Here is a 26,721-nt window from a genome sequence, read left to right as displayed (position 1 = left end):
AAGTCCTCCTCTCAGGTAGATTCACAATTTTAGTAGTAAATCTGGGAGGAACAATAATGAGTGGCTGGAAATGGGGAATACGTATTACTAAATGGGAGGGGATTAGGGAGAGGTAAGGAGAGTGATAGAGAGATACATGCAAATATAAACCACTGAAACACATAAGATGAAGCCCATTGCTGTTGAAAAATTATACTTCTAAAGTTACTACAGGCAGAAAGATCACAAAAAGTAGTAAATGTACTCCAGCCTTGGAGTAAGTCAAGCACCAAAAATGCCCAGTCACAGGTACTGCAACACACACCTACAGAAAATATTTGAGGCAGGGACTTAAAATAACACCCTACAGCAAATAATGTTAAACAAATAAATACAATTATTTTATGGATGGATTGGAAGGTGTATTTTGTGCATGTGGGTAAAGAGGGACCTTAATATGGCGTGAAATGGTCATGCCCAGAATAAAGCTGGATTGATCAGGAGTACTAGTTTCTCTGTGAATGACATGATCGTTTACAATCACTCTACGTACAAACTTATTTTATAGATTTAGTAGCAACTGTAGGTGATACAATTGTAGTTTCTGAGCCCTATCAGGCTTTAACATTGTGGTGATGACCATCTCTCTTGTTGTTGTCAAAAGACAGCCTAATGCCCGGGCTTCAATAAATGTTTATAGTAGCTGGAGAGCAAGTAGGTCCTTACAATCAATTTCCCTAAAATTGGGGCTGCTAATTTTCCTTGTCTTAGTTACACCCATGATTTGGTACTATTAGACTATACTCCTGTGAAACTTCAAAGAAAAATAAATGCAGTAGAGGCATATCATACATTCTATCAGCTGACCATTAATGTGTCAAAGAATACAACTTGTATTTTCTCTCGAAGCCCAACAAAATGTCAATAGTTTCTATACTATTATTCATTATAGCAGGTAAAAAGTAAAAAATATAGGGGACTGCATTTTGCTGAACATTTGTGCTCATCATTTCTCTCACAGCACCAAACATATTTGACTCTAAATATGGAGGATATTCTTATGAGCCCTTCAAAACAGTGGCTTTGGAAAGTTAATAACTCTAACACTCCTTGTGGCTGAGCTTCTGTCTTTTGACCCAAGAGTGGACATAGAATGGAAAGACAGCTCTTGCCTCAAAAAACATATTTTGAATCCAATGTCCTCCGTGATCCAGGCTTTAGGACTTGAAGGTGAATTTACAACTTAGAACTTGCTAGCCAAGGCCTGTGCCCTGCACTTTGTCCCCTTGTTAAACAGTGGTCAGGCACACTATGAACTATATGTAATAACGTGCAGAGCCTTAATTGTGGGACTGAATAGGTTTTCTAATGACATAAGGTGACTGTAGCTCCATAACTTTGAGCTTGACGAACTGATGCAGTTTAAAAGAATGCTAAATAAAAAAGGCATTATAAATTTAGAGGTGAAAATATAGATGTAAGAAATTAGGTGATTAGTTGTGCAGGATGTGTGGAAAGTATTAGGTCCATAATTGCCTACTGACTGGGAACCAAGCACCCCATTGTAGGATTCGACTCTCTCAGGGTAGCAAAGTAGAGCAGTCTAAGGCCTACTCAGAGGAGGTGGTGTAGTCCAGTAATCACCCACAATTCAAATTCACCCTGTTAAAATACCCCTTTTGACAAGCCTAAACCTTCTTTTTAAATATTAATAAGTTACCCATATGTAGGCCTTATTTCCCTTAAAGATAGGGTGCATGCTATTTAAAAGTAAGGGATGTAGAAATTAATGTTGAACATGTCCTCACAGTGAAATATCTCCAAAAACAATTTTCACTGTAGCAAGGCTGGCTGCTGACATAGGAAATCATCTGGCTACATTTGCTACATTTCTTAAATGCTCAATTCAGATTGGCAGCAGCTAGAGAAATACGTCTTCCACTCCTTTGAATTGTAATTTAAAATTATACAATATAATAATTACCACTATGAATACCACTATTATTATTATTAGAAGTAGCATTATCGTTATTATTATTATTTTAGAAATATCACTTTTGGAAAGTTGGCTTTTCCGTGCCTAAGGGTTCTAGGGCCTCTCTGGGAGTTTCCAGCTGCCTGGGCTGGTGATGTCTCTCTCACTGGGAAATGTGGATCAGAGCCAAACTGTGAAGAAGGAGTGGGGCTTCCTGTTAGGATGGCTGGAGAAGTGTTGTGCCCTGCCCTGATTACACTTCAAAGGAACCTGCCTCCAGCACACACAAAGGAACATGACACTAGGCCTGTCCCTGCCTTTGTTTCCCTACCCAGGCTGGAGTCAAATCCAGGGGAATGAGAAGAACTGATCATGACCAGTTTTAGGGTTAGACAAAGGGGTGTCTCCCATCTCCAGGGTGGCACTAAACACAAAAGTGGCATCTCCAGAATATTAAGGACACCAAGACCCTAGACCTGGACTGCTATGGTGGCAACACCACCAACAGCTGAAAGGACAAGACCCTGATGGACTGAGGACTCTGTCTGCAGTTGGCCCCCACGACTAGTGGGTGTCTTCAGGATCTGTGATGCTGGTCCCTACACAACCCCTGAAGACTATCTGGGGGAGACCGGGACTTTCGTGCCCCCGCAGGAGCAGGAGAGCATCAGGCACCAGGCACAGGAGAAATCTGGCTCAAGGAGCCTGAGAATGCAACTCCCCTGCCAATTGCATCCCTTTGGAGGCCAGGGGACCTGCTAACACTGCTACAGGTGGCTATGGCTTGTCACATGGAGCGAAATGAGCCCAAGACTCTCAAAAATGTGCCAAACAGGGGCCAAGATATGGCTGTTGAAAGGATTTGACATTTGACCACCTTTTGTCTGGAGAACATGGGACACTGCCACGATTATTTTCACTGTCCCCACTGTGAGAAGTTGGATTGTTGGTTGAAGAGGGTGTGAGAACTTCTCAAGCAACAGCCACAATCGCTGTCAGGGTGAACCACCTATGCCACTGAATTATCCACTGCTTAACCATTTGGCACCTTGGCACAAAAACAATCATGCTTCACATAAAGGCAAATTGTAAAATATTTAAGCAGCTCATAAATAGCAATAAAGTGAAAACACAACACCATGAAAGTCTCATACCAATTTAGAAAAACAGAGTACATTTCAATAAATTATTTGACACCAGAACAACAAACTCCATTTAGTAGAACTGGAGATATGTAATTTTAAAGGGTTCGCAGAAATCAAGCACCTGCAAATCAAGTAGCTGCTGCACCTCCAATTATTTGCTGACTATTACTTCTGAATTGTGGTGGATACATAAGCCCTGAAGAAGTCGTAAGGGATGCAAACATTTCCCAAGACGAAACACGTGTTGGCTGGAAGTACAATGTACTGTTGATGTTTTGGCATTTTTTCCTAAAAATAAATATTTTTTCACAATAAATTTTGGATTCATCGGTGGACTCAGAAACCTGTGTGGACTGTGTGACATGGACCTTTATGATACTGTGTTCATTATGATTTATCTCTTGAATTGACACTTTTGAAGGCTTCTACAAGAGGGGACCCTCACTGTGTATTGTTTTAGTTTTGAGGTTGTTTACCTCCAAGGGTAGGGTGTTTCCCTTGTGTGGTATCCCTGACATAATACTTAGGGTATTTTTACATCCTGAGCGCCATATATCCTCATTTTGCACCCCGTTTAACTAAGCCTTACCTGCATCTGAATTTACATAGAAAAAGAAAAGGAAAATACCCAGCTCTCCTGAACACAGCGGGAGAGCTGCTAATAAAATATTCACTGCTTCACACAAGGGAGTGCCACATAATATCCGCAAGGGCTTGCTTACATGTTTTTCATCTATTTGTGGTGCCCCATTTTGGGCAGAGCCACGCCCTCAATTAAGTGTTGCGTGAGGGCTGCAGGAGTTGCAGCAGTCCTCTTGGTGAATTCTGGAAAAAAACTACCCATACGTTTCCTGGGTCCCGGAATCCATTTTTTCATTTTCTGGAGATTTTTTCATTTTTTTAAAGCACTCCAAAGCTGTAGCTTTTGTCTTACAGCTGGGAGTGCAGGGACCTCTATTGGCTGCATTTTACATGTTCTAAATACGTAAAATAAATACTCAGACATGTTATGCTGAGTTTCAAAGCTTAATTTAAACTATATTGCAGCCATCATTTGTTTATAAACAATGCAATTCTTTTTTCACAGTAATGATTTCATTTAGGCATGATTACTGAGTACAATAATATGATGGTAATTTGAACATGTGGTAATTGGTTGTATAATACAGGTGTCCCCTTGACAAAGCCAATTGGCTAGTTTTATATTTTGTTATTTGGTTATCCTTCGACAAAGCCAATAGCCTTGACTTTTTTCATGTGATGATCCCTTGACAAAGCCCTGCTTTATTTAAAATGACACCCCCTAAATTGTTCTGCCTGGAGTAGGTGACAGAGTATTGCGATTTATGGGGATATGACCCAGTAGGAGTCAAACGTGAATTGAGATTGTCACCAAAGGTATTTCACTCTGCCTCATGCATACATTTGTAAATTAATGCATAGTATCTAGCAGTGTGTGTGTAATAAATGCACTTTCATTCAAATAAAAAGCTCTGACAGAACAATCATTCACTGCATGTTAATATTGCTTGCCAGTGAACGATCATTACTTGGCAAAGGTAGGTTACCTGTGTGCATGTCCCAGGCTGTGCACAACTGTAGTCCCTCACGCACAGCCCACACATGTGCACAAGATTTCACATGTAACCAACGCAGTGCCCCGTACCCAAGCTGCACCACAGGGGCCGTATTTTAAAATGTGCATGTTGTCCTTCAATACGGACAGTCCAATTATCATACAATTATCGTGAGTGAGACTCTGGTAACTTCATCTGTGTCTATTTCTTTATCTCAACTAAGATTTCAGGTACTGAGTATGCAGCAAGCTGTGAAGTCTGGAAATATGACATTTACCGTACTTCACAGCCATCGGCCATCATCTCTGCACACATTCCGTGCTTTAGGGAGGTCTAAGGGTAAAGGTTCTTGTGTTTGCCTGTATCAGGGGGAGTAGCTTCAGGGGGGCTGTTTGGGCTGTTACACCTCCCTAATAAATGTTCTTTTCTGGTAAATAGTTGGGTGCAGGTGCTTTCAGCTGCGTATGGTGAACTATCAGTCGGATTTCACAAGGCATTTTTCCATACACACAGACAAAACCTTACACACTCTAACCCTCTCCTGCTTTGAAAGTCTTCACAAGTGTTGGTTATTTTGACCAAATATTGTATTTTCTCTCACTTAATACCCCTACCAATCCGTATTCGTCTCCCTGTCCCTCTCATGCACCCTGCTTGTCTGTAATGTATTTTAACATTCTTTGCCAGAGTGATTGTTGGGCAATATGAATCTTACATCCCACCAATCTTAGTGATCAAGCTACGCCCATGGTCAGTAGGCCCACACATTTGAAAAGTGACACTCAACTCAATGAGGTATCAGTGATGGGGCTATGTTTGGGTTTCTCATGCTGCAATCAGAAGGCGTTTGCTGAAACGTCTGGCAGCCATGCTACTCAGCTCGCCATGTGGCTCAGTCACCTGAGCTAAAACTTGCAGACATGTGGGAGGAAGAGGGACTATTTTCTGTTATCTTTTCAACTGCTATTGAGTGTGATGTGGCAAGGCGCACTCCGTGAAGTAAGATCCTTGATGTCCCTTGATTTCTTGGTCATTTGCCCGTTGCATAACACAGCCCGGAGAGGCTCCCCTACCACCACCAAGACCCCTCCATGATATGTGGGTCACCAGGGCATGCCAGGCCGCCTTGCTGTTGTGCAATGACAAGCAAAGACAAGCAATAGTTGCGGGTAGGTAAGTGCTAGTAGACAGCATCAGCAGCTGAGGGATCACATTTGAGCGGACTGGAAGCCCCATCCCACTGGCACAAGCAGACTCTACTCCCTGAAATAGAGGCACAAAGCCACATTCACAGATCTCACTTTTCCCCACTCGGCCGCGGGTAGCACTCAAGCCAAAGCTGAGTCCACCAATTTTTGCTTTCATCAGAGAGCATGTGCATGGAAGTGTAGATTGCTCTAGTCCTGCTTCAAAAAATGTTGGCCGAGGAAGAGGGACGGGTGTGGGAAGTAGGCTGATGCAGAAATGAAGCAATACGGTCAGGCGGACATGCTGATTAGAAGCCTGATAATGGCCCAGAAGGCCCTGGTCATGAATCAGTAAAAGTAACTACCTCTACTGTCATTGAAATTAAAACAAAGAATTCGCCATACAGCGTTTACTTTCATTTTAGTACTTGCAAGAATCCCATTATTGACATCCTAATCCACTGGCTTTGGTCACATGCTTACAGAGGCCAGCTGCCACCACTGTATGCGACCATCTCCAGTGCCTCAGATGAACCTTTTATTGATGAGCCAACATGCACCCACAGCACTTTATGGCACTGAAAATCCATGATTACCAATTTGTATGCAACAGAGTGAAATAAGAAAGAGAGAAGAGAGAAGGGGTGTGTTGGAAGGTGAAAGTATTATATGGTATGACTAGGTAGTCTTACAATAGAATACCAACACAATACCCAGCTCAGTCCTGATAGTGTGACAAAGAGCAGTCAGGCTACTTAGAGGAACATGTGTAGAGCATTTCGCATTAATAAGTAAATGACGTGCTCAACATAAATCTGACACCAATTCAGAAAAATAGATTAAATTTTAATTTTAATTTAGACACCAAAATGAACTTTTTAACTTTTGTACAACTAGAGTTGTAATTTTTCACGTCTTTGAAAAATACAATAATTTACAGATTTGAAGGGTTTCCTTTGAAGTCATTGGGGAAAATAGCAGTGTGACTTGGGCACTTCTAGGGTGAGTTCTGGCAAACCTATTGAAACTTAAGGTGCTGCGGGGACCAAGAGTCAACAGTCAAACTTTCGTTGCCAGGGCCTGGTAGTTCGGTTGCAGAGGTGACTTGTCTGTCCTTGGCGCTGAATGGTCTGCAGTGGCTGGTGTGTTTTGCACTCTGTTGCAAAACTGAACTTGGGGTTGGACTCACACTCTACCCTTCGGAAGTAGAGGTCTTTGGGGGGCCAGGAACAGGATTCAATGCTTGAATCTTCACCACCTCGTCTGGTGGCTCCGGGTGCAGGGGTAGCTCCTTGCTGTCAATCACCAGCTGGTTGTGCCTAAGTTGCTTTCCTGCTCCAGTCAAAGTCACATCCTTCAGGCTACAAACCCACAGGAGTGGGGTCACTGGTGACATCTGTCCCTATGCTGGGGGTGCTCTGGAGACAGTGAACATTGCGTGGCCTTTGGTTTTCGGGCAGGTGACAGATAAGCCTTGGTAGCTGCACGGAGGTTCCATGGGCTTTCTTGTGGCTGGAGGTGGTTTAGTGGGGACTAGAGGCTTGACACCTGGCACAGGCCTCATTCCCACTCCTTAGATGCTTGACACCAAGTTTCTTTGGGCTGAGGCACTCAGAGCCTGTTGGGTCACAGTTCTTCATCCTCAGCACTTCTTTACTCCTACAGTTTGCAGGGGACTGTTGCCACCAGTCAGTGGAGTCTTCCTTGGAGTTTCAGTGTCCACAGCGGTCCCTCTGGTTGGGACCAACTAGTTTTCACCTCTAGCACTTTTCGGGCACTCAGTTCCAATACTGGTCTCCGTAGGTCACTCTGTGTCCTCCTCTTCGAGCTGGGGCTGGAGTCTGTGTCCTGTTGTTGGTGTAGACATCTCTTTGTGATTCTTTCTTCTTTTTCAGGTAAGATCCAAGTTCTGGTACCAGTGGAGCCCCTTAAATCCTGGTATAGGAGTGTTTAAGGGTGTGAGGGACAATGATGACTTCCTGTGGCAGTATATCACTGTTCTACCTAGAACCCACTATTCTTGGGGCATGCCAAGATGGCAGAACTCTTCCTTCTCCGTGCAGACTTCCTAGACTACCTCCAAGGTGTGGCTAGTTTGAAAGAGGTGCACAACTCCTGCATAGTTAATTTCCTGCCTGCCCAGCCGGGCAGGGTGGGAAGGTCTTTTTCCTCCACTGGGGGACAGCTCTTGGTACATCAAAGGTGGGGGAAACCTTTGAGGCTCACTGCCCTGATGCTAATCTCACTAGCCAGCCTGGGAGGGAAGAGGTATGACTTCCTTCCTGCCCAGGCCCTTTGTCTTACGTCCTGACAAGGTGCTGGCACCACCAGCAGGAGGTTGGACTCTTGTATGTGGTGCAGCGTCTCAGGAAAGCCTGCCAAAAGAGTAAAGGACTGGATGACTTGTTGGGCACCCTCTAATCGTGCCACCTAGGCATCTGCTTTTTAATCCTAAACATGGGCAACATGTTCAGGGTTGAAAACAACAGTGTTTGATACCAAGCACAACAGAATTTGGCCAGGCCATTGCATGGCTGGACATATGAACAGTGGTCAGATGCCAGCTCATGTTATCCAGAGGACCGCCTGTTACTCGGGCCAGTATTGCAGTTTAAATGCCAGCACGGGTCTATGTGTTCCTGCACATGTGCTGTCACTAAGGAAACAGTGCACCCTCCCCCCTGGGCTAAAGGGGGCCTGCCTTAGGGGTGACTGACCTGTCCATGGGCAGTAACAGGGACCCTGCCTGCACCTGGTATGGGCAGAGTCTCACTTGAGCAGCAGGCTGCTCATGCAGGCTGACATGGCAGCTCTGCAGTCTCTCTTTTACCTGGGGTACCCAGGGTGGCACAATCAGTGCTGCAGCCCTGGTATCCCCCTTTACCAACCTTGGCCTGGGAACCCTGGGTACCAGTTACTATTGACTTATAGGGGTGGTAAGGTGCTTGCCAATTGACCTATGCAATTCAACATATACTCTAAGAGATAGAGCATTAGTACTGGGGCCTGGTTAGCAGGCCTCAGTACACTAACAGGTCAAAAACAACAGCATCTGGCAGTTCAAATGGGGACTAACATTGGGGGCATCTACAAAGAAGACTATTTTGCTACAGGGTGGGATATAAGGAAAGAAAGAGAGGGAAGAGAAAAGAATAGAAAGAGAGAAGAGGAGAGTGAAAAAGAGTGAGAGAAGAGAGGACGGCATATAGATGGAGCAAGCAAGAGAGAAAGTAGCACAATGGTGTGAGACAGAGCAAGAAAGGAAGAATAACAGAGTGAAAGAGAAAGAACTTTGAGTGGGAGCAAGAAAGGGAACTTGAGAAGAATGAGAAAAAAACAGAGATGAGAACGATATTGGTTATATAAAAAGAGAGAAGTGTAGAATGAGGAAAAGGGGTATAACGGATAGAGAGAGAGAGAATGTGAAATAGTTGCTGGAGGAACTGAAAAACACAAAACCAAGCAAATACACACAACCAGCCACGATAGTGAAAGATCAGACTACATCCTGCAATGCAAAACTATTAAACATAAGACTCATCTCAAGGCAGTTCCCCTAAAATGAGCAAAAGTGCTTACTACATTTTACATAACATTGGGGACCACTTAGATCCCAACAACTACAGAGGCATCTGCCTAAGCAGCAACCTGGGGTATTTGTGCAAAGGTAAGCAGAGGAATATATGCAAACATTAAACACATTTTACACAGGCACCAAATAGGCTTTCTCGCCAACCTCAATTCAACCAACCACAAACATACACTGTACGCCCTAGAAACCAATTATGCCCACAGAATCTAGAAAGGGAAAGTATTTACATGTTTTCTCGAGTTCCAAAAGGCTACTGAATCAACCTGGCACACAAGTCTTCCACAAAATCATCGAAGGCAAAATAGGGATAAAAGTATGCCATATAATTAAACAAAATGTGCACAGAAACAACTATGTTCCCTTATACCCATACTGTTTACCCTGCATATGAACAATCTAGTCCTTTTCCCAAAGGATCAAGACTGAAGCAAAGTCTAAACACACTACAGAAGTACTGCAACGTATGAGGTTTGAAAATAAAGAAAGCAAAAACTAAGGGGCATACTTATAAGCCCCTAGCGCCACCTTGCACCACATTAGCGTAATTTTTTTATGCTAATGTGACCCAACGAGGCCAAAATCCTCGCGCCATATTTACAAAGTGGCGAAATGCATGCATTGCGCCACTTTGTAACCCTTTGCGCTACATTATGCCTGCGCCAGTCATAACGTATGGAAAGGGAGCGATCCCCTGTTGGGTGGGGGGGCGGAAAGATGGTGCAAGGAAATCTAAAAGATTTCCTTGCATCATTTTGTATGGCACTTTTAACGCCTGCTAGGAGCAGGCATTAAAAGGGGGCTTCCATTATTTATAATGGGCCCCTATGTACTCAGCAGGAGTAGCGTCAATATTTTGGCGCTGCTCCTGCAGAGTACATCAATAGTGACATGAAAAATGATGCTTTTGCCCCCTACCCTGCGCCATGGTGCGCTGTATCTTGGATACGGCGCACACTTGTGGTGGTAGGGGGACACTAAGGGGCGCAAGGAATGTGGCGCTGCACTACGTACAGCTCCACTTTCCTTAAATATGCCCCTCAAAGTGTGATTTTCCAAAACAAACCCAAAGTAAGAAACAAACAACAAACTGAGGGGCAAATTTATGAGCCCCTCTGCGTCAATCTTGTGCCACGCAAAGTGGTGTTGCGTGGTGCAAGAGCGAGGCAAGCCCAAAGTCAGATTTATGAAGCCATGCAAGGCCACTTTCCGTGGCCCTGTGTGGCTTCATAAATCTGGAGTAACGTCACGCAGTGCAAATTTCTGCATGTGTAACTCTGCCCTGGGAAAGTTTTCCATGGGTGTTGCATGGGTGTTCGTATGCAACTCCCATGGTTTTTGATGCATACCCAGATTTACAAGACTTTGTGAACTTGGGAATGCGCCAAAATGGTATGCCTTCCCAGAGGAGGCATAACAAGGAGAAATACATTTATTTCTCCTTGTTACTTCCTCTTTCTATGTGTGCTGCGTTCTTCACCACACATAGAAAGTGGAAATGCCTCCCAGGATTGTTTTTGTGCAGTAAGGTGCCCCTTCCTGCACTAAAACAATCCTGCATGCAACGCAGGCACCCATTAAGCGCCAGCATAGGGGAAAGGACAGGAATGCAGCATACTCCGAAAATAAGGTGCATTCCTGCCCTTTCCCTGTGATGCAGTGCAGTGCTGTAAAGTGACTTGCTGATCTGCTCTTCGCCAGTTTTCCCGAAAATTTGCCCGTGAGAGTTTATAATGCACAGTACCAAATAAACCTCTCTAGGAAAAGCATTCAAGAAAAGATTTGAAAACCTCAGCCACACTTTAATATACCTTCAAGAAAAGGTAATGGAAGATGTCTGCGCTATAAAAGTCAAGCTCTAAGGTATGAGTCCACCAGAGAAGCTCGGAACAAAATTATTTGACAGACTTGTGAAACCAATTCTGCTATGTAGCATTAAAATCTGTGCCATCTCTTAAGGCAAGCATTAAAACAAGGCACCTATTACAGGTTGTGCACAGTGTAGTTTCAGTGTGGAATTCCGTTCCCCACCCTTTTGAATTGACTGATGTTCCCGTACCTGAATGTTCCCAGTGCAGGGACACTGGGCCTGATATTTGTGGTTGAAAGTTTCAGACTGTAAAATGACCTGCATGAATGTGACTTATTTATTGCTAACCTTGCAACACAGTAACAGGGCACCGCCCACAGTTGCAGAGGAAGAGTATAGGGGACAGTATCAAGGGCAATGTTTTAAGTGGTCCAGGGGAGGGGTTCTTCCATGGCAGTGAGAGGGTGGCAGAGTGAGGTTGGGAGGGGGGGGTGGGATAAAGTGTGGAAGCTGAGGTACAGCTATAGTTGACTGTGTGCCTGAATTGGGTGGAGGATCAATTACTTACCTGGGAACACACTATCCGTATTTCTCCTTAAGCCTGTGTGATGTTATAATTGTACCAGAGATGTTTGACAAAGGCCAAAAACCAGGCAACTTTGGAAAGTTACCAGGTCTGAAATATTAAAAAAAAAATTGTGGCAGAAATTTCCAGGAAAAAAAGGTTTTCTGGGATATTTCCCACAAAACTTGTTTTTTTTCTCTTACAAAACATTCTAGCAGGTTTTTTTTGCACCTGTTCTTTTTTTAAACCATCCCTAAAAAGTTCACAGAGTTGGTAGAAACCATCTTTAAAAAAAGTTCATACCCCAATTTTTGCTGTACTGATAGAAACTCAAGCTACATTTGGGGTAGCTTATTGCTTCCTTACTTCTCAGGCACAAAGGAGTACAAGTCAATGAAGGACACTTTTACAGACATCTTTACTCTTACCTTACATAAGATAGTAAAACGCTGCTTGTCTTCTGGTGGGCTCCCTCTCGACCCAGGATACTCAAAGTCTAGATCTATTCCATCAAAATTAAACCTACGAAGATAACTAATGACTGAGTCGATGAAGATCTTACGGTTGGCAGCCGAAGCAACCATAGCAGTAAACCTGCAGGAACAGAATTTGATACCACAAGTTAATAGCACTATAAGGAAACTCTTTCTCATCACCAATGTTCCACTATTTTATATATGTATGAATATATATATATATATATATATATATATATATATATATATATATATATTTCAAACAGAGTCCGGAATGCGGAAGCAATATTGCAGCGGTCCCAGCCGCGCTCAAGAGGTCCCATATATCTGCCCGAATTTCCTCTTTACTTCAAGGAAGGCCAGGACACCTCCAAAATGCTGTCAAAATAAATAAGGTTTATTGCGGAGAAAAAACTCCTGCAATAAACCTTATCTATATTGACAGCATTTTGGAGGTGTCCTGGCCTTCCTTGAAGTAAAGAGGAAATTTGGACATAGATATATATATATATATATATATATATATATATATATATATATATATATATATATATATATATATATATATACTTTGTGCATCATGCATACCCATCATCACCTTCAAGCAAATAACACTATCACTTGATGTGTGAGTCAAGATTTATTTTATTTTCCATTTAAACCGTTTATACGAACTACTTAAGATAATTTTACCAGGTATGGCCTCCCATAATGAGTACAATTTCTAAAGTCAAATTAACCCCTCGTCATCAAATTTGTGACTCATTTCTCTTCTAAAGGTAAATGGATACCAACATCCTACATGACAATCGCAAACACAAATCCAAATGAAAAAGTTATCCTAGAATGGTGCTAAAGAAATCCAAAGTTTTCCTACAAGATGCTTAGCCAGTCTTCCCATCCTCTGCAGGCTTTCCTCAATACAATTTGTTTACTTAATTTCTAAGGAGCATATTTAATTGAATATTGAGACAAATGTTGGATGTTTCTTTCGACAAAAAAAAACACTTCCTTGTGAACCAAATGTACAAAAATATTGCCACTGCCTACTCTCAAAAAAATGAAAAGAAAACTTTAATTTTTTTTTAATACAATTTTTTTGAAAAAAAAAAAAAAAATGCTTTATTTAAAAGCATTCACAGGCACGGTGGTCTTGAAGGCCATAATCCCTGTGATTTTAGCGATTCCCAGTGGATCGCAAAACGAGACCTACCTCATGAATATTAATGTGGTAGGTCTATTTGCGGCCCACTGAGAATCTCAAGAAGTGTTAAACACACTTCTGTACATATGTGTTGTGATTACCAAATCTTACCTATTTGGTAATCACAAACACTAAGTTTTGTACCTCTATCCCTCAGCCTGAGCCAGAGGTAGAAGAGCACCTCCACAGCCTTTTCAATGCATGTAAAAGTAACAGGCTGTAGAGCCTCTGATTCCATGTATGGCATTGAAATCACACATGTACAAAACAAGTAACTTTTTTTTTTACAAGCTACGTCTTTTAATGTGAACATCGAATCCTCATGTCAACTCCAGTTTCATCCTTTTAGACACCTTACAAAGGCCATGGAGAGTTTCTAGTATCACAACATAGTTAAAAGAGACGAGAGTGTGTAGGCCACAAGCTAGATTTCCATCATAGTGTATGTTCTGGTTGAAAAAAACTCCCTTGAAAAGGGGACAAGAGTGTTCTCTTGAAGTAGCATCTGAAGTCAGGAACTTGATTAAAGTTATATGATTGTAATGATGAAATTCTTTGTCCCCTTCCATCTGCACTATCAACACAGTGCTTGCAATTGTCATCAGTAATTCCTTAATGTGCCGTGTTTATGTACTGCATGTTCTTCTCAGGCCTAATCCTTCATTCAATTTATAGATATCAGCAGACACATGTGTTTTCAGTCCCCTCATTAATTTAAATGTCACACTCAGTGCTGTTCATTATTATTATTTTTTCACCCTTCTCACAACCATGGAATGATTTCTGCGTGTATTATAGCCACCATCACCAATGAACCATCGAAAACACACTTACTTCTGTGTGCCGAAGTTCCACCCGCCCACAGCCACCAGGGTGACCAAATCTCTATTCCTACAAGAGAAAAGTATGTCAACAAGTAAATAAAGTAAGATGCCTGGTAGATGTCACATCTAGATACAACAGCTGACTTAACAAAACAGGCTCTGTTTCCACTGAGGCTTTACGTGCACACATACAAAGGGAGGCTGGTCAACAGTGCATTGTTATTTATTGCCTTTTTCTAATGCCTAGCTTCATTCCTTGGTTCAGGTGTCTAAATGCTTCGGGTAGGCACATTAGTTATGGCCCAATGAAACTGGTAGTTATTCCCCCAAGCACATAAGGATGAAAAACTGAGCAAACCTTCCAGGTAAAGAGATTATGCTTTTCTGGACCGTGCCTCACACAGCTGAGCCAGCATTTGGGATAAAACATCACAAGATGGCAATCCCGGCTGGAGCAGACGTTCATCCATACCTATGCTCACCATCAGAAGGGAGGGAACACATTTTATTTTAGTTCAATTTAGAGAAATCCAAATCTTTTTTTTACCCTCATCAGTAACCCTAGAGATATATTTTTTTTGGGGGGGCGGGCTATTGGGCGGGTGATGGGGGCTGGTGTAGCCTGTCGAAGACACAAAATTAATGTTGGTGCTGCCAGGCAAGCACTGTAGCTCATTCAGATCCATGAATATGAACGTATCATGTTTTGTTCATCAATCATCATATCTTCTGCCATTTGAGATGTGGTATTTCATTGGGGGAATTCAAGATAGAGTCCACTGCCTTGGGAGCTTAACTGCCTTGGATCTCCCTAAGTACCTAAGTAGTGCCTCTGACACCACAAGGTGATCTCATGGAAGACTTTGTGGTGCAAAGAGTGCAGGCGCTTCTCTGGGTGCTGTTAAACATATCTAGGTCTGATTGGCCTCTAGTGCATATCTGGCATCAGACGTTAGCCAGAACCAAATGTAAAGGTCGGGTATCCTACTTTTATCAAAGTAAAGTTAGGTTACCCATAAATTTCAAATTTAGAACCTGCCTGTGGCTATAAGTAAGCTATTTATTATCCATGCTCCCTTCTCAATTTATTTAAAAATCCAAAACTAACTTCTATCACTTACTAGCCTTTTTCAGACACAGGTGTTATTTTCTGAGTAAAAGAGGATGTGACTTGAGGCTTCCTCTGCATTGCGCATGTGCTGGCAGGTCAAAGTATTCCTCGCCCCAGAGGCATAAGCCAGGCCTCCGACAAACTAGGGGGCATTGTGGGTTTTCATTTTCATCTCCAAAATTACCCTTTTGGTTATTTTTTCAGGGTCGAGCCTGCGAGTGCATGCACTAGCGCATGCGTCTCGCATGCAAGACACTGTTGTGTTCAGTAAAGGGCTTGGAGCCCCCCTGTTGCTCATCATTTGTTGGTTTGTGTGGCACTCTTCTTTGCAGCCTCATAATTTGTCAAGGGGTGTCTGGCATGATTTCCGTTCCACAGTGTGGAGCAGGGTTAAAGCACTAATTAATTTCAACCTAATTAGTGCCCGTCCACTGCTCCCGACATGATCGAGGTACTATTTAGTTCATTTTAACTTCCAGTGCCCCGCAAACGGAAGGCTTGTGACTGGCAAAAAAATGCCCAGCAGGACAAACAAAATTGCAAATTTTTATTTTTTAAAGCTAACTTTTTAATTTTATTAAGTTGTCTTTTCTCATTTCCCACTCATGTTTTCTTTTGTTTTTGCTCGTGGACGCTGTTGTCAAAAGATAACAACTAACTTGTGTTACATGGCGCAGGGCGGGAATAAAACATGGCAATTAAACTAAATGGCAGGGGGCTGTGCAAACCTTTACTAATAACGAAAGACTGGGTGTGTCACTGATCTTTCTCCTACTTTGCCTCCCAGAAACTGCTGCTGCTGTTGTTCAGGACTCAAATGTGATTGGTGGGCTGGGGCAGGGCAGGGGGCACAGCAAAGCTTCTTCCAGGTTAATTAACTGAGTCGGAGGTGAAGTATTTTTTATTACTTTTGTTTACAGTACATGTTCGGCTTCAAAGGAACTTAGGGTGTCATTACAACATTGGCGGTAAAACCCGCTTACCGCCGTGCAGAAGACCGCCAACATACCGCCGCGGCCGTGGAATTCCGCCACAGCTATTATGACCCACATCTCGAAATCCGAAAAAATTCAGACACCCACACAAGTCCGCCACACCAAAGGTCAGTGATAAACTGGCAAAAACAAAACCTCCACCGTCACGCCAACAGAAATACGCCCACGCTATCACGACCCACGAATCCACGCGGCGGTCTTTCAACCGCGGTATTCCATTGGCGGTACACACCGCCGCACTCAAAATACACACACATATACAAAATACAGCCACATTGGACAATTCAAAATACACACACCTGATACACATACACACACCACTCCCACACGCCCAATACAATATAAAACACACACCCACATCACCCACAAACCCCTACGACCAATATTACAGAGAGAAGGCCAGAGAGAGACACCACCATCCACAAACTAGCATCCACAGGCACTCAACACCATCACCCACACAACTTCCAAGCGCAAAACACCACACACCACTACATATCACCACACTTATCACCACACACACCACCCCACACATCACCTACACCACCTCATGGCACGGCAAAGACACCCCAGGCTCTCGGAGGAGGAGCTCAGGGTCATGGTGGAGGAAATCGTTTGGGTAGAGCCACAGCTATTTGGATCACAGGTGCAGCACACCTCAATTGCAAGGAAGATGGAGCTATGGCGAAGAATAGTCGACAGGGTCAACGCAGTGGGACAACACCCAAGAAATCGGGACGACATCAGGAAGAGGTGGAATGACCTACGGGGGAAGGTGCGTTCCGTGGCCTCAAGACACCACCTAGCGGTTCAGCGGACTGGCGGCGGACCCCCACCTCCTCCCCCACAACTAACAACATGGGAGGAGCAGGTCTTGGTGATTCTGCATCCTGAGGGCCTCGCAGGAGTCGGTGGAGGAATGGACTATGGTGAGTCAAATCTTTACTACTAAATCCCCCACCCTTCCTGCATGCCATCACAAACTCCTACCCGTACCCTCACCTTCATCACTCCACCACATCACATATACCCCACTATCACAAACCACCCATCCCAACACCAAGTCCTGCATGCAACCCCAACGCATGGACACCCATCACTAAAGCATACCCACTGCACATACCCATACAACCCCCTAAACCATCATCACACAAGTCCCCACATAGGAATGCAAGCACTGGGGTACACCGGTCACCCACCCATTGCCCACCATGACACACACAGATGCAATAATGAAGCTTTTACACCTCTGCAGGACCACTACCCAATGTCACCAGACAGGAGGGTCCAGACATCTCCACCCCACCCACAGAAGAGGCCCACGGTGATGACAGCAGCTCTGTCCAACTGGATCCAGATGACCAGCCCGGACCATCATGGGCCTCGGGACAGTCGGTTCCCCTCGCACAGGCACAGGCCACCACAGACCTTCCACCATCTGGTAACACCAGCACAGCACCCACCCAGCGGGCCCATACCTCCATCCCCAGGACACGTCAATCAGCTGTGTGTCCACCACTACAGGGAACCCAGGATAACCCACCACCCCAACAACAACAGGGACCTGGGGGCAGTGGCAGTGGGCACACGGTCCAGGGGACGGAGGCCCAGGAACAAAAGGAGAACTGGGAGGGCTGCTGTGCGACAGGGGGCGGACAGGCCAAGGGAACCCACTCTCCACGAGGCTCTCTCCTCCATCATGGGAGCATACCACCACTCCCAGGAGACGATGGCAACGGTCCTGGCCAAGTTTCAGGAGACCCAGCGCATGCAGGAGGAACAGTATTTGGGGTTCAGGGAGGAACTCAGAACCATCAGCTCCGCCGTGGGCACCATCGTAGGGGTGCTGAAGGAAATATTCAACACCAGGAGGGACACTGTGGCACTCCAAGGGGCCCCTGACACTAGCATGGTCGATGAACTGCCCACCACCTTCGCCGGCGCTAGTGGGCAGGAGGCACCGCCACAGGACCACCACACCAGCACCCCACCCCCTGCAGACGGAGAACCACCCCGCAAGCGGTCCCTGAGATCCAGGAGCAAGACAGAGCACGATGCCAAGACCCCCACCAAGAAATGAGACCACCCTGATTGTCAACCCACTGTCCCACTTTGTCACCCTGTCCATATTGGAACTGCCCCAGCTCCACTTCCTATGCCCATATGGGCAATGCACCTATGAGACAAATAGACTGGATTCTGCCATGGACACTCCTCCGTCATCACCCCTCACCATTTAACTTCCCCCTCCAATATTTTGTATGTAAATAAACACACCTAAAACACCAAAAGATCTGGAGTCTGTCTGTGATTTTGAAATAGTGTATATGAAATTACAGTGACAAAATTTCCAGGAAATAGTAATGTCAACATACCTATGTCACACAGCTCTAGTCCATGAGGAATCTAAGCAGATGACACACGTTGGAACCCACACCTGTGAAACCATAAGGGAAAGTGACAACTCAGTGACCATACACTGGGTGAAATCGACAGACAGGATAGAGGTAGAAGTGTAAAAGTACTTGTAGTAGGCAGGAATGTATTCCCACCTGTGTTTCACTGGAAATATTGCTGGATGACTGAGTCCCTGTTGTCAATGGCTTCTTCCTCTGCTTCCTCCTCATCACTGTCCACAGGCTCCACAGCTGCCACAACACCGCCATCTGGACCATCCTCCTGCAGAAAAGGCACCTGTCATTGCAAAGCCAAATTATGATGCACACAGCAGGCCACGATGATCTGACACACCTTCTTTTGTGAGTAGAATAGGGCTCTACCTGTCATATGGAGGCACCTAAACCTGGCCTTCAGGAGGCCAAAGGTGCGTTCGATCACCCTCCTAGTCTGCCCGTGGGCCTCATTGTAGCATTCCTCTGCCCTGGTCCTGGGATTCCTCACTGGGGTCAGTAGCCATGACAGGTTGGGGTAACCAGAGTCCCCTAATAGCCACACCCGGTGCCTCTGTAGTTGACCCATCACATAAGGGATGCTGCTATTCCGCATGATGTAGGCGTCATGCACTGAGCCAGGGAACATGGCATTCACTTGGGAGATGTACTGGTCTGCCAAACATACCATCTGTACCTTCATGGAATGATAACTCTTCCGGTTTCTGTACACCTGTTCACTCCTGTGGGGGGGGACCAAAGCCACATGGGCCCTTCAATGGCACCTATGATGTTGGGGATATGTCCAAGGGCATAGAAGTCACCTTTCACTGTAGGCAAGTCTTCCACCTGAGGGAAAACAATGTCGCTCCGCATGTGTTTCAGCAGGGCAGACAACACTCTGGACAACACGTTGGAAAACATTGGCTGGGACATCCCTGATGCCATGGCCACAGTTGTTTGAAAAGACCCACTTGCAAGGAAATGGAGCACTGATAGAACCTGCACTTGAGGGGGGATTCCAGTGGGATGGCATGTTGCTGACATCAGGTCTGGCTCCAACTGGGTACACAGTTCCTGGATTGTGGCACGGTCAAACCTGTAGGTGATGATCAAATGTCTTTCCTCCATTGTCGACAGGTCCACCAGTGGTCGGTACACCGGAGGATTCTGCCATCTCCTCACATGTCCCAGCGGACGGTGCCTATGAAGGACAACAGCGAGCACAGAGTCAAACAACTCAGAGGTATGTACCCACAGTCTGCACAGAACACCAATCATACACAAAATATGGCCTGTATGTGTGTTGAGAGTATGCCTAGGTATGTGTGACGCAGTTGGTAATTAGGCCATGTGGTCCCCTGAAATGGCGGCTGCCTGACCTCTAAAGCGGGACAATCGGATGTGAGGTAACTGCGCTGGCGTTGTACACCGTCACAGTAGGTGGTCGAAGACCGCGGCGCAATGCTGCATTGGTTAACATTGGACCCTATGGGTCCCAGGAGCCAATGATGATGTACGCCGGCGGTGATGGTACGCACCGCCGCGGACGTGACCGCCATTTTCTAACTGTTTAATCACTCGATACCTGATCTTCGACAGGAGAGGACCTACACTGCAAGTGCTGCTGTGACCTCGGTCTGGAAGATACAATGGCTCGTGCGTCTGGGGAAAGGGCCCCTGCCTTCACTGCAGAGGAGTTGGAGAAGCTCGTCGACGCCCCAGTACACGCTACTCTACGGTCCTCCAGACCAACAGGTAAGTACACAGGGAGCATGTTGTATGGGCTATGCCTGTGTGGAGAGGGCTGGTTGTAAGAAGGAAGGGGGCAGAGTTCTGCGTGCATGAAAGACGGTGAATGCATGTGCCACATGGTAAGGGTAGGGATGGGGGCCACTCACTTTGACGGTGCAGTTGGTAATGACTTCTCTTCTTCCCCTGTACATTTCATGTAGGTCGGCGCCCACCAGAAGAAGGATATTTGGCGTGCCATCGCCAAGGACGTCTGGACCCTGGGGGTCCACCACAGACAGAGCACCCACTGCCGGAAGAGATGGGAGGACATTCGCCGCTGGAGCAAGAAGACGGCGGAGGCTCAGCTGGGGATGGCCTCCCAACGTGCGAGGGGTGCCTGTCGAACCATGACCCCCCTGATGTTCTGGATCCCGTCGGTGGCCTACCCTGAGTTGGATGGGCGCTTGAGGGCATCACAGCAGACACAAGGGGGTGAGTACACTATCATTCAGCTGACTTTGCGCGCAGTGAAGGTGTCTGGGCGGGGGAGGAGGGCTGTGGGTTCCCCTAGGCCAGGGCGAGTTCCATAGGCTAGGCCCATTCGTAAGGCATGGCCCTGTGGCCCCCCACCCCACCTCTGTAGAGTGCCAAGTACAGCTATTCATGCCCCAGGGTCATCTATGTGTGCAGATGTCGTCCATAGCCTTGTAGGCCATTTCCCAGGAATTGCACTGTAGAGCCCAAGAGCAAGACGTAGTGCAGGGGGCTGCTGTGTCTGTATTGTCCGCCAACGGTAGCGGTAAGCCATGCACTCAACCTGTCTTTCTTCTGCCCCCCCCTTTTTTGGCGATCTCCCTGTTCTTGTGTGCATTAGCATCATCAGGCGGAAGTACAGTGGCACCGGAGCACGAGGGAGCTGCATCCCACATGCGCATGGAGGCCCACACTACATACTCTGAATACACCAGTGGGAAGGAGGGCTAGGGGAGCACCACGGCGGTCACAGGATCTGCAACCAGCGACATGGACTCGTACTCCGATGGGAGCTCCCTTGTGGTGGCGGCAACATCTGTGCCCCCCACTTCAACAGGTACAGCTGCCATCCCCCCTACCAGCACCGCCCTCCCAGCAGCCCCTCAGGCTTCGCCCGTGCCCGCTCACCCAGGAGGGTGGGCATCACCTTCGCCCCAGGCACCTAAGCCCCTGCCCCTGTCACCTCTGCTGCCCTCAGTGAGGAGGCCATTGACCTCTTCAGGTCACTCACTGTTGGGCAGTCTACCATTTTGAATCCCATCCAGGGTGTAGAAAGGGAGTTGCAACACACAAATGCATTCCTTGAGGGCATTTATTCTGGTCAGGCTGCCCTTCATCGAACCCTTTAAACTCTTGCCTCAGCACTGATGGCAGCCATTGTCCCTGTGTCTAGCCTCCCCCCTCCAACTTCCTCCACCCAGACCCAATCCCCTGTACCTCTGCCTATCCCAAGCACACCATCAGACCAGCCTGCACACACCTCACCACACAAGGGAAGCTCAGGCAAACATAAGCACCACACATCCCACAGGCACTCACGCAAGCATCACACACATGCAGACACACCAACATCCACTGCCTCCACTGTGTCCCCCTCCTCCTCGTCTCCCTCCTCCCTCCCAGTCTCATCTACACTCACACCTGCATGCACTACCACTACAGCCACTACGTCCCGCACCAGCACACCCACCACCACACCCCACTCACGTGCAGTCACCACCCCCACTACCATTTGCACTTCCCTGTGTCCTCTCCCAGTGTTTCTGTGACGCCCCCTCCGAAGATACACAAACGCAGGCACACACCCACCCAACAGCCATCCATGTCACGACAGCCTCCAGCGCATGCACCTGCCCCCAAATCCACAAAAGTTACACCTCCTACAACCACTACCTCTTCCTCCACTCCCAAACTCCCTCCAGCTACCCGTCCCAGTGTGTCCAAACAACTTTTCCTGCCCCCCTTAACCTATTTCCCACCACCCTCCCCCCTCTAACTCATAGGTTCCGTACTAGCACCTCAGCCAAAAAATCTCCGGGACCAGTGATGCCTGTTGTTACAGGTATGTGGAGTGCACCGGCCACCAGGCCAGCCAGTCTGTCACGGAGCCACAGCACAGCCAGTCCCCCCCCTGTGAAGCACCAGAAGTTGGACTGTGCCGGACGGGAGAGGGGGAAGACTCCAGCCAGCCAAGCCGCTCACAGGGGTCCCGGGGGGAGTGTGGACTCGGCTGTGACTCCTCCCAAGGTGGGGAAGGGGCAGAAGAAACCTGCAAAGTCAGTGAGGAGCAGCACGGCAGAGAAGACCGCCATCATCCCCGCTGGCCAGGAGGCCACCGCCAGATCCATCGTCGCTGCCCAGGAGGCCACCGCCAGCCCCATCGTCGCTGCCCAGGAGGCCACCGCCAGCCCAATCGTCGCTGCCCAGGAGGGCCCCGCAAGCCACAGCCCAGCTGCCCAAGAGGGCCCCACAAGCCACAGCCCAGCTGCCCAGGAGGGCCCCGCTAGCCACAGCCCAGCTGCCCAGGAGGGCCCCGCAAGCCACAGCCCAGCTGCCAAGGAGGGCCCCGAAGCCACAGCCCAGCTGACCCATGAAGGACCGCCAGCCACAGCCCAGCTGGGCAATGACGGACCGCCAGGGCAAGGACCGCTGAACAGGGCAAAGACCGCCATGGCAAGCACCAATGAACAGGGCAAGCACCGCTGAACAGGGCAAAGACCGCCATGGCAAGCACCGCTGAACAGGGCAAGCACCGCTGAACAGGTCAGAGACTGCCAACTCAAGCACCGCTAAACAGGGCAAAGACCGCCATGGCAAGCACCGCTGAACAGGGCAAAGACCGCCATGGCAAGCACCGCTGAACAGGGCAAGTACCGCTGAACAGGTCAGAGACTGCCAACTCAAGCACCGCTGAACAGGGCAAAGACCGCCATGGCAAGCACCGCTGAACAGGGCAAAGACTGCCATGGCAAGCACCGCTAGCCCATTAGCGGCAGAGGCAGTGATGCAACTGGGACCATCACGGGGTGAGTGCTGCACTCTGGGCATCAGTCCCCCTCCAGAACCAGTGGGGACATGCATCCACTCTGTCTGTCCTGCACAGGATGAAGCACTCTGGGCACCAGTCCCCCTCCAGAACCAGTGGGGAACAGCATCCACTCTGTCTGTCCTGCACAGGATGAAGCACTCTGGGCACCAGTTCCCCTCCAGAACCAGTGGAGACATGCATCCACTCCGTCTGTCCTGCACAGGATGAAGCCCTCTGGGCACCAGTCCCCCTCCAGAACCAGTGGAGAACAGCATCCACTCCATCTGTCCTGCACAGGATGAAGCACTCTGGGCACCAGTCCCCCTCCAGAACCAGTGGAGAACAGCATCCACTCCATCTGTCCTGCACAGGATGAAGCACTCTGGGCACCAGTCCCCCTCCAGAACCAGTGGAGACTATTATCCACTTGAGAGACTGTGGCTTTGCACTCCCCAGGATGGTACAGTGGGCACCCCACCCACTGTAGAGACTTGAGAGACTGTGGCTTTGCACTCCCCAGGATGGTACAGTGGGCAAACCACCCACTGTAGAGACTTGAGAGACTGTGGCTTTGCACTCCCCAGGATGGTACAGTGGGCAAACCACCCACTGTAGAGACTTGAGAGACTGTGGCTTTGCACTCCCCAGGATGGTACAGTGGGCAAATCACCCACTGTAGAGACTTGAGAGACTGTGGCTTTGCACTCCCCAGAATGCAGCAGTGGGCAAACCACCCACTGTAGAGACTTGAGAGACTGTGGCTTTGCACTCCCCAGGATTGATCAGTGGGCATGGTGCCCCCTCGTGGATCTGGCATCGTGCACTCATCCGGCTGAGGTGCCCCCCTTCCCTTCCCCCTGAGGTGCCTGTTGTATTTCTATCTGATGCCCCTGCAGTGTTCTCTCCGTCATGTTCGGGTATCTTGTGTGGGCCTCGCCCATGCATTTTGGGCCCAGTGTTCCACGGACTATGAATGATGCAAAACCTGGACTACTAATCGTGGTATATATTTAGTTTATAGTGTATATATATATATATATATGTATATTTTTGCTTACTGATTTTTTATATATTACAATAGTTACACTAATTTCCTTTTGTCTTTGCATTCTTCGGGGGAGGTTTGGGGGGTGGGTGTTACTGTAATGAATAGATATGCATTGGTGTGTGTGTTGTAGTGGGTGAGGGTCGTGGTGGAGGTTGGGGTGTTGAGTGTGTGTGTCCCTGTTTTTTGCCTCCCGCCTCCCCTATGTCGTAGGTGCAGTACTCACCATGGTCTTCGCCGCCGGCGTTGGTGCTCCTCGTAGAAGAGCAGGAAGACTAGCGCTGGGAGAATATGAAGTTCCGTCTCCATGCTGTCCTCCTTCCTCGTGGAGTGTGTAGAGGTCAGCGTTTTTCATTCGAAATGCCTGTTTCCGCTGTGTTTTTAGCCGCAGTGAATCCGCCCCGGAAATGGTGGCGGATTGGTCTGTCATAATAGTGTGGGCGGTACATTGTCTCCTGCCTGTCTGTTGACGGTGACCGCCGCGCTGTTTGTCTGTACCGCCGTGGCGGTCTGAGTGTTAAAGTGGCTGTATTTGTTGGCGGTTTCCACCACGGTCGTAATTGCAAAATTTTTACCGCCGGCCTGTTGGCGGTCTAACCGCCATTTTAACACCATCCGCCAGGGTTGTAATGACCTCCTTAATAATTTGCACTTTCACCAAACTAGTTGGCTGGATCCTGCTAACTTAATTAGCACTACAGCACTGTGCAATGATGTGGGCTTTTGATTAGGAAGGCAGTGCAGGCCTCAAGACAAAGCCCTCCACCACACACAGAGAAAACAACAGAATATATTGTTCTGCTTGCCTGTCCCCTTACATCAAGTAAGTTTTGAAACTGCAGTGAAATATTCCCTGTCCGGTTCTGCTCTCTGCCAGGACTGTCTCCTGCTCTTACAAGCCTGGTTCAGCAGCCACCACAGAGGACGGACTCTTTGAGTCCACAGAAGCATCACGTGCAAGGACTACACGCTCCAAACCTCATCTTCACAGTAAGTTTGGCCTCTGTCTTCCATTCCATTTTAGCTCCACATGCATAGAAGAACAATTAAGCCTGCTAATTGCTAACCTGTATATTTATAAGACACAAATAAATACCCATTTATTGGCTTGTTTGTAAGAAGTGAAACTGGAAAACATCCGAATAATCCTTGCTTTTCCTTAACCAAATCGTGTAATATTAGGCAAATATTTCATTTCTCCCATTCTCATCCAAATATGAGACTTCAGAATATGAGCTGTACAAAATGCATTGTGTTTAAACTAACAGACTGTAATGTTGTTCTATCCGTGAGAATCTGTGCCACATACACGGTGCATGACAAGTCAATCACTTCTTAGTCCACCAATGGCAAAGTCACCAGGGCGGGGGCAGGAACCGTTCTAAGATCATGCTTACAATATCACTTTTAATAAATATCTCTCAGTGCACTGATAAAATGTGACATAACCATGCCAAATCTTCAGCATGTTAAAGGAATACAGCTTTTAGACATTGAAAGAGTCTTTATGGCATTTTAAGTGAGGTTCTATGTTTTACATGGAAACATTTTCAGGGCTGGGTTCAAGCATGGGCTCTAAGAGCCAACCCAGGCTCTTGGCTCAGCTCTCTATCGATTTGTTGGTTCGCTCACCTCTAAACCATATTACATCACTACCCGTGATGTGAAATGGGGGCATGTCTAGAGGATAAGAGTTTTGCAATGTGCTTGGGGCCCACGGGTGTGCCTGGATGTTTCCACTATAAGTGTGCACAGTGATTGGTAAAAATAAACTTAGGGGTTTCTCTGCGTGGGTACTGGTATTTTTCCGGTTTCTTATAAACTCAGTATATATGTATCTAGATGCATATACACATATGGAATCCATATACTGGATCGGGTTTCAGATTTCTGCCCCACCACTTTTAAAATTCACCAGCCGCCACTGGTCCATAGGTGGTTCACCAAGCACACCAAGAAATGAAGGTGGTGGTACAATCCCTGACATGTTGGAAGGAATAACTAGAATATGTAATTACACAAAGCATGTATTAGTATTATACCACAAATATCTT

General features: G+C 47.0%; 1 protein-coding gene across 1 annotated transcript in view; it reads right to left on the bottom strand.

Annotated features, from left to right (window-relative positions):
- The window catches only part of LOC138299829 (acidic mammalian chitinase-like), a 139,693-nt gene that overhangs the window by 89,220 nt on the left and 23,752 nt on the right, over positions 1 to 26,721 (bottom strand). Inside the window, exons 4-5 of the mRNA XM_069238423.1 lie at positions 14,342 to 14,398; positions 12,256 to 12,421 (exon numbers count right to left, since the gene is read on the bottom strand). Of these exons, the coding sequence (XP_069094524.1) occupies positions 12,256 to 12,421; positions 14,342 to 14,398 (223 nt within the window). The remainder of the gene's footprint in view (positions 1 to 12,255; positions 12,422 to 14,341; positions 14,399 to 26,721) is intronic.

The sequence above is a fragment of the Pleurodeles waltl genome, chromosome 6, assembly GCF_031143425.1.
Source record: "Pleurodeles waltl isolate 20211129_DDA chromosome 6, aPleWal1.hap1.20221129, whole genome shotgun sequence".
Lineage (NCBI taxonomy): Eukaryota > Metazoa > Chordata > Amphibia > Caudata > Salamandridae > Pleurodeles > Pleurodeles waltl.
Note: the sequence above shows the minus strand (reverse complement) of the source record. Positions and strands in the feature narration are given on the sequence as shown.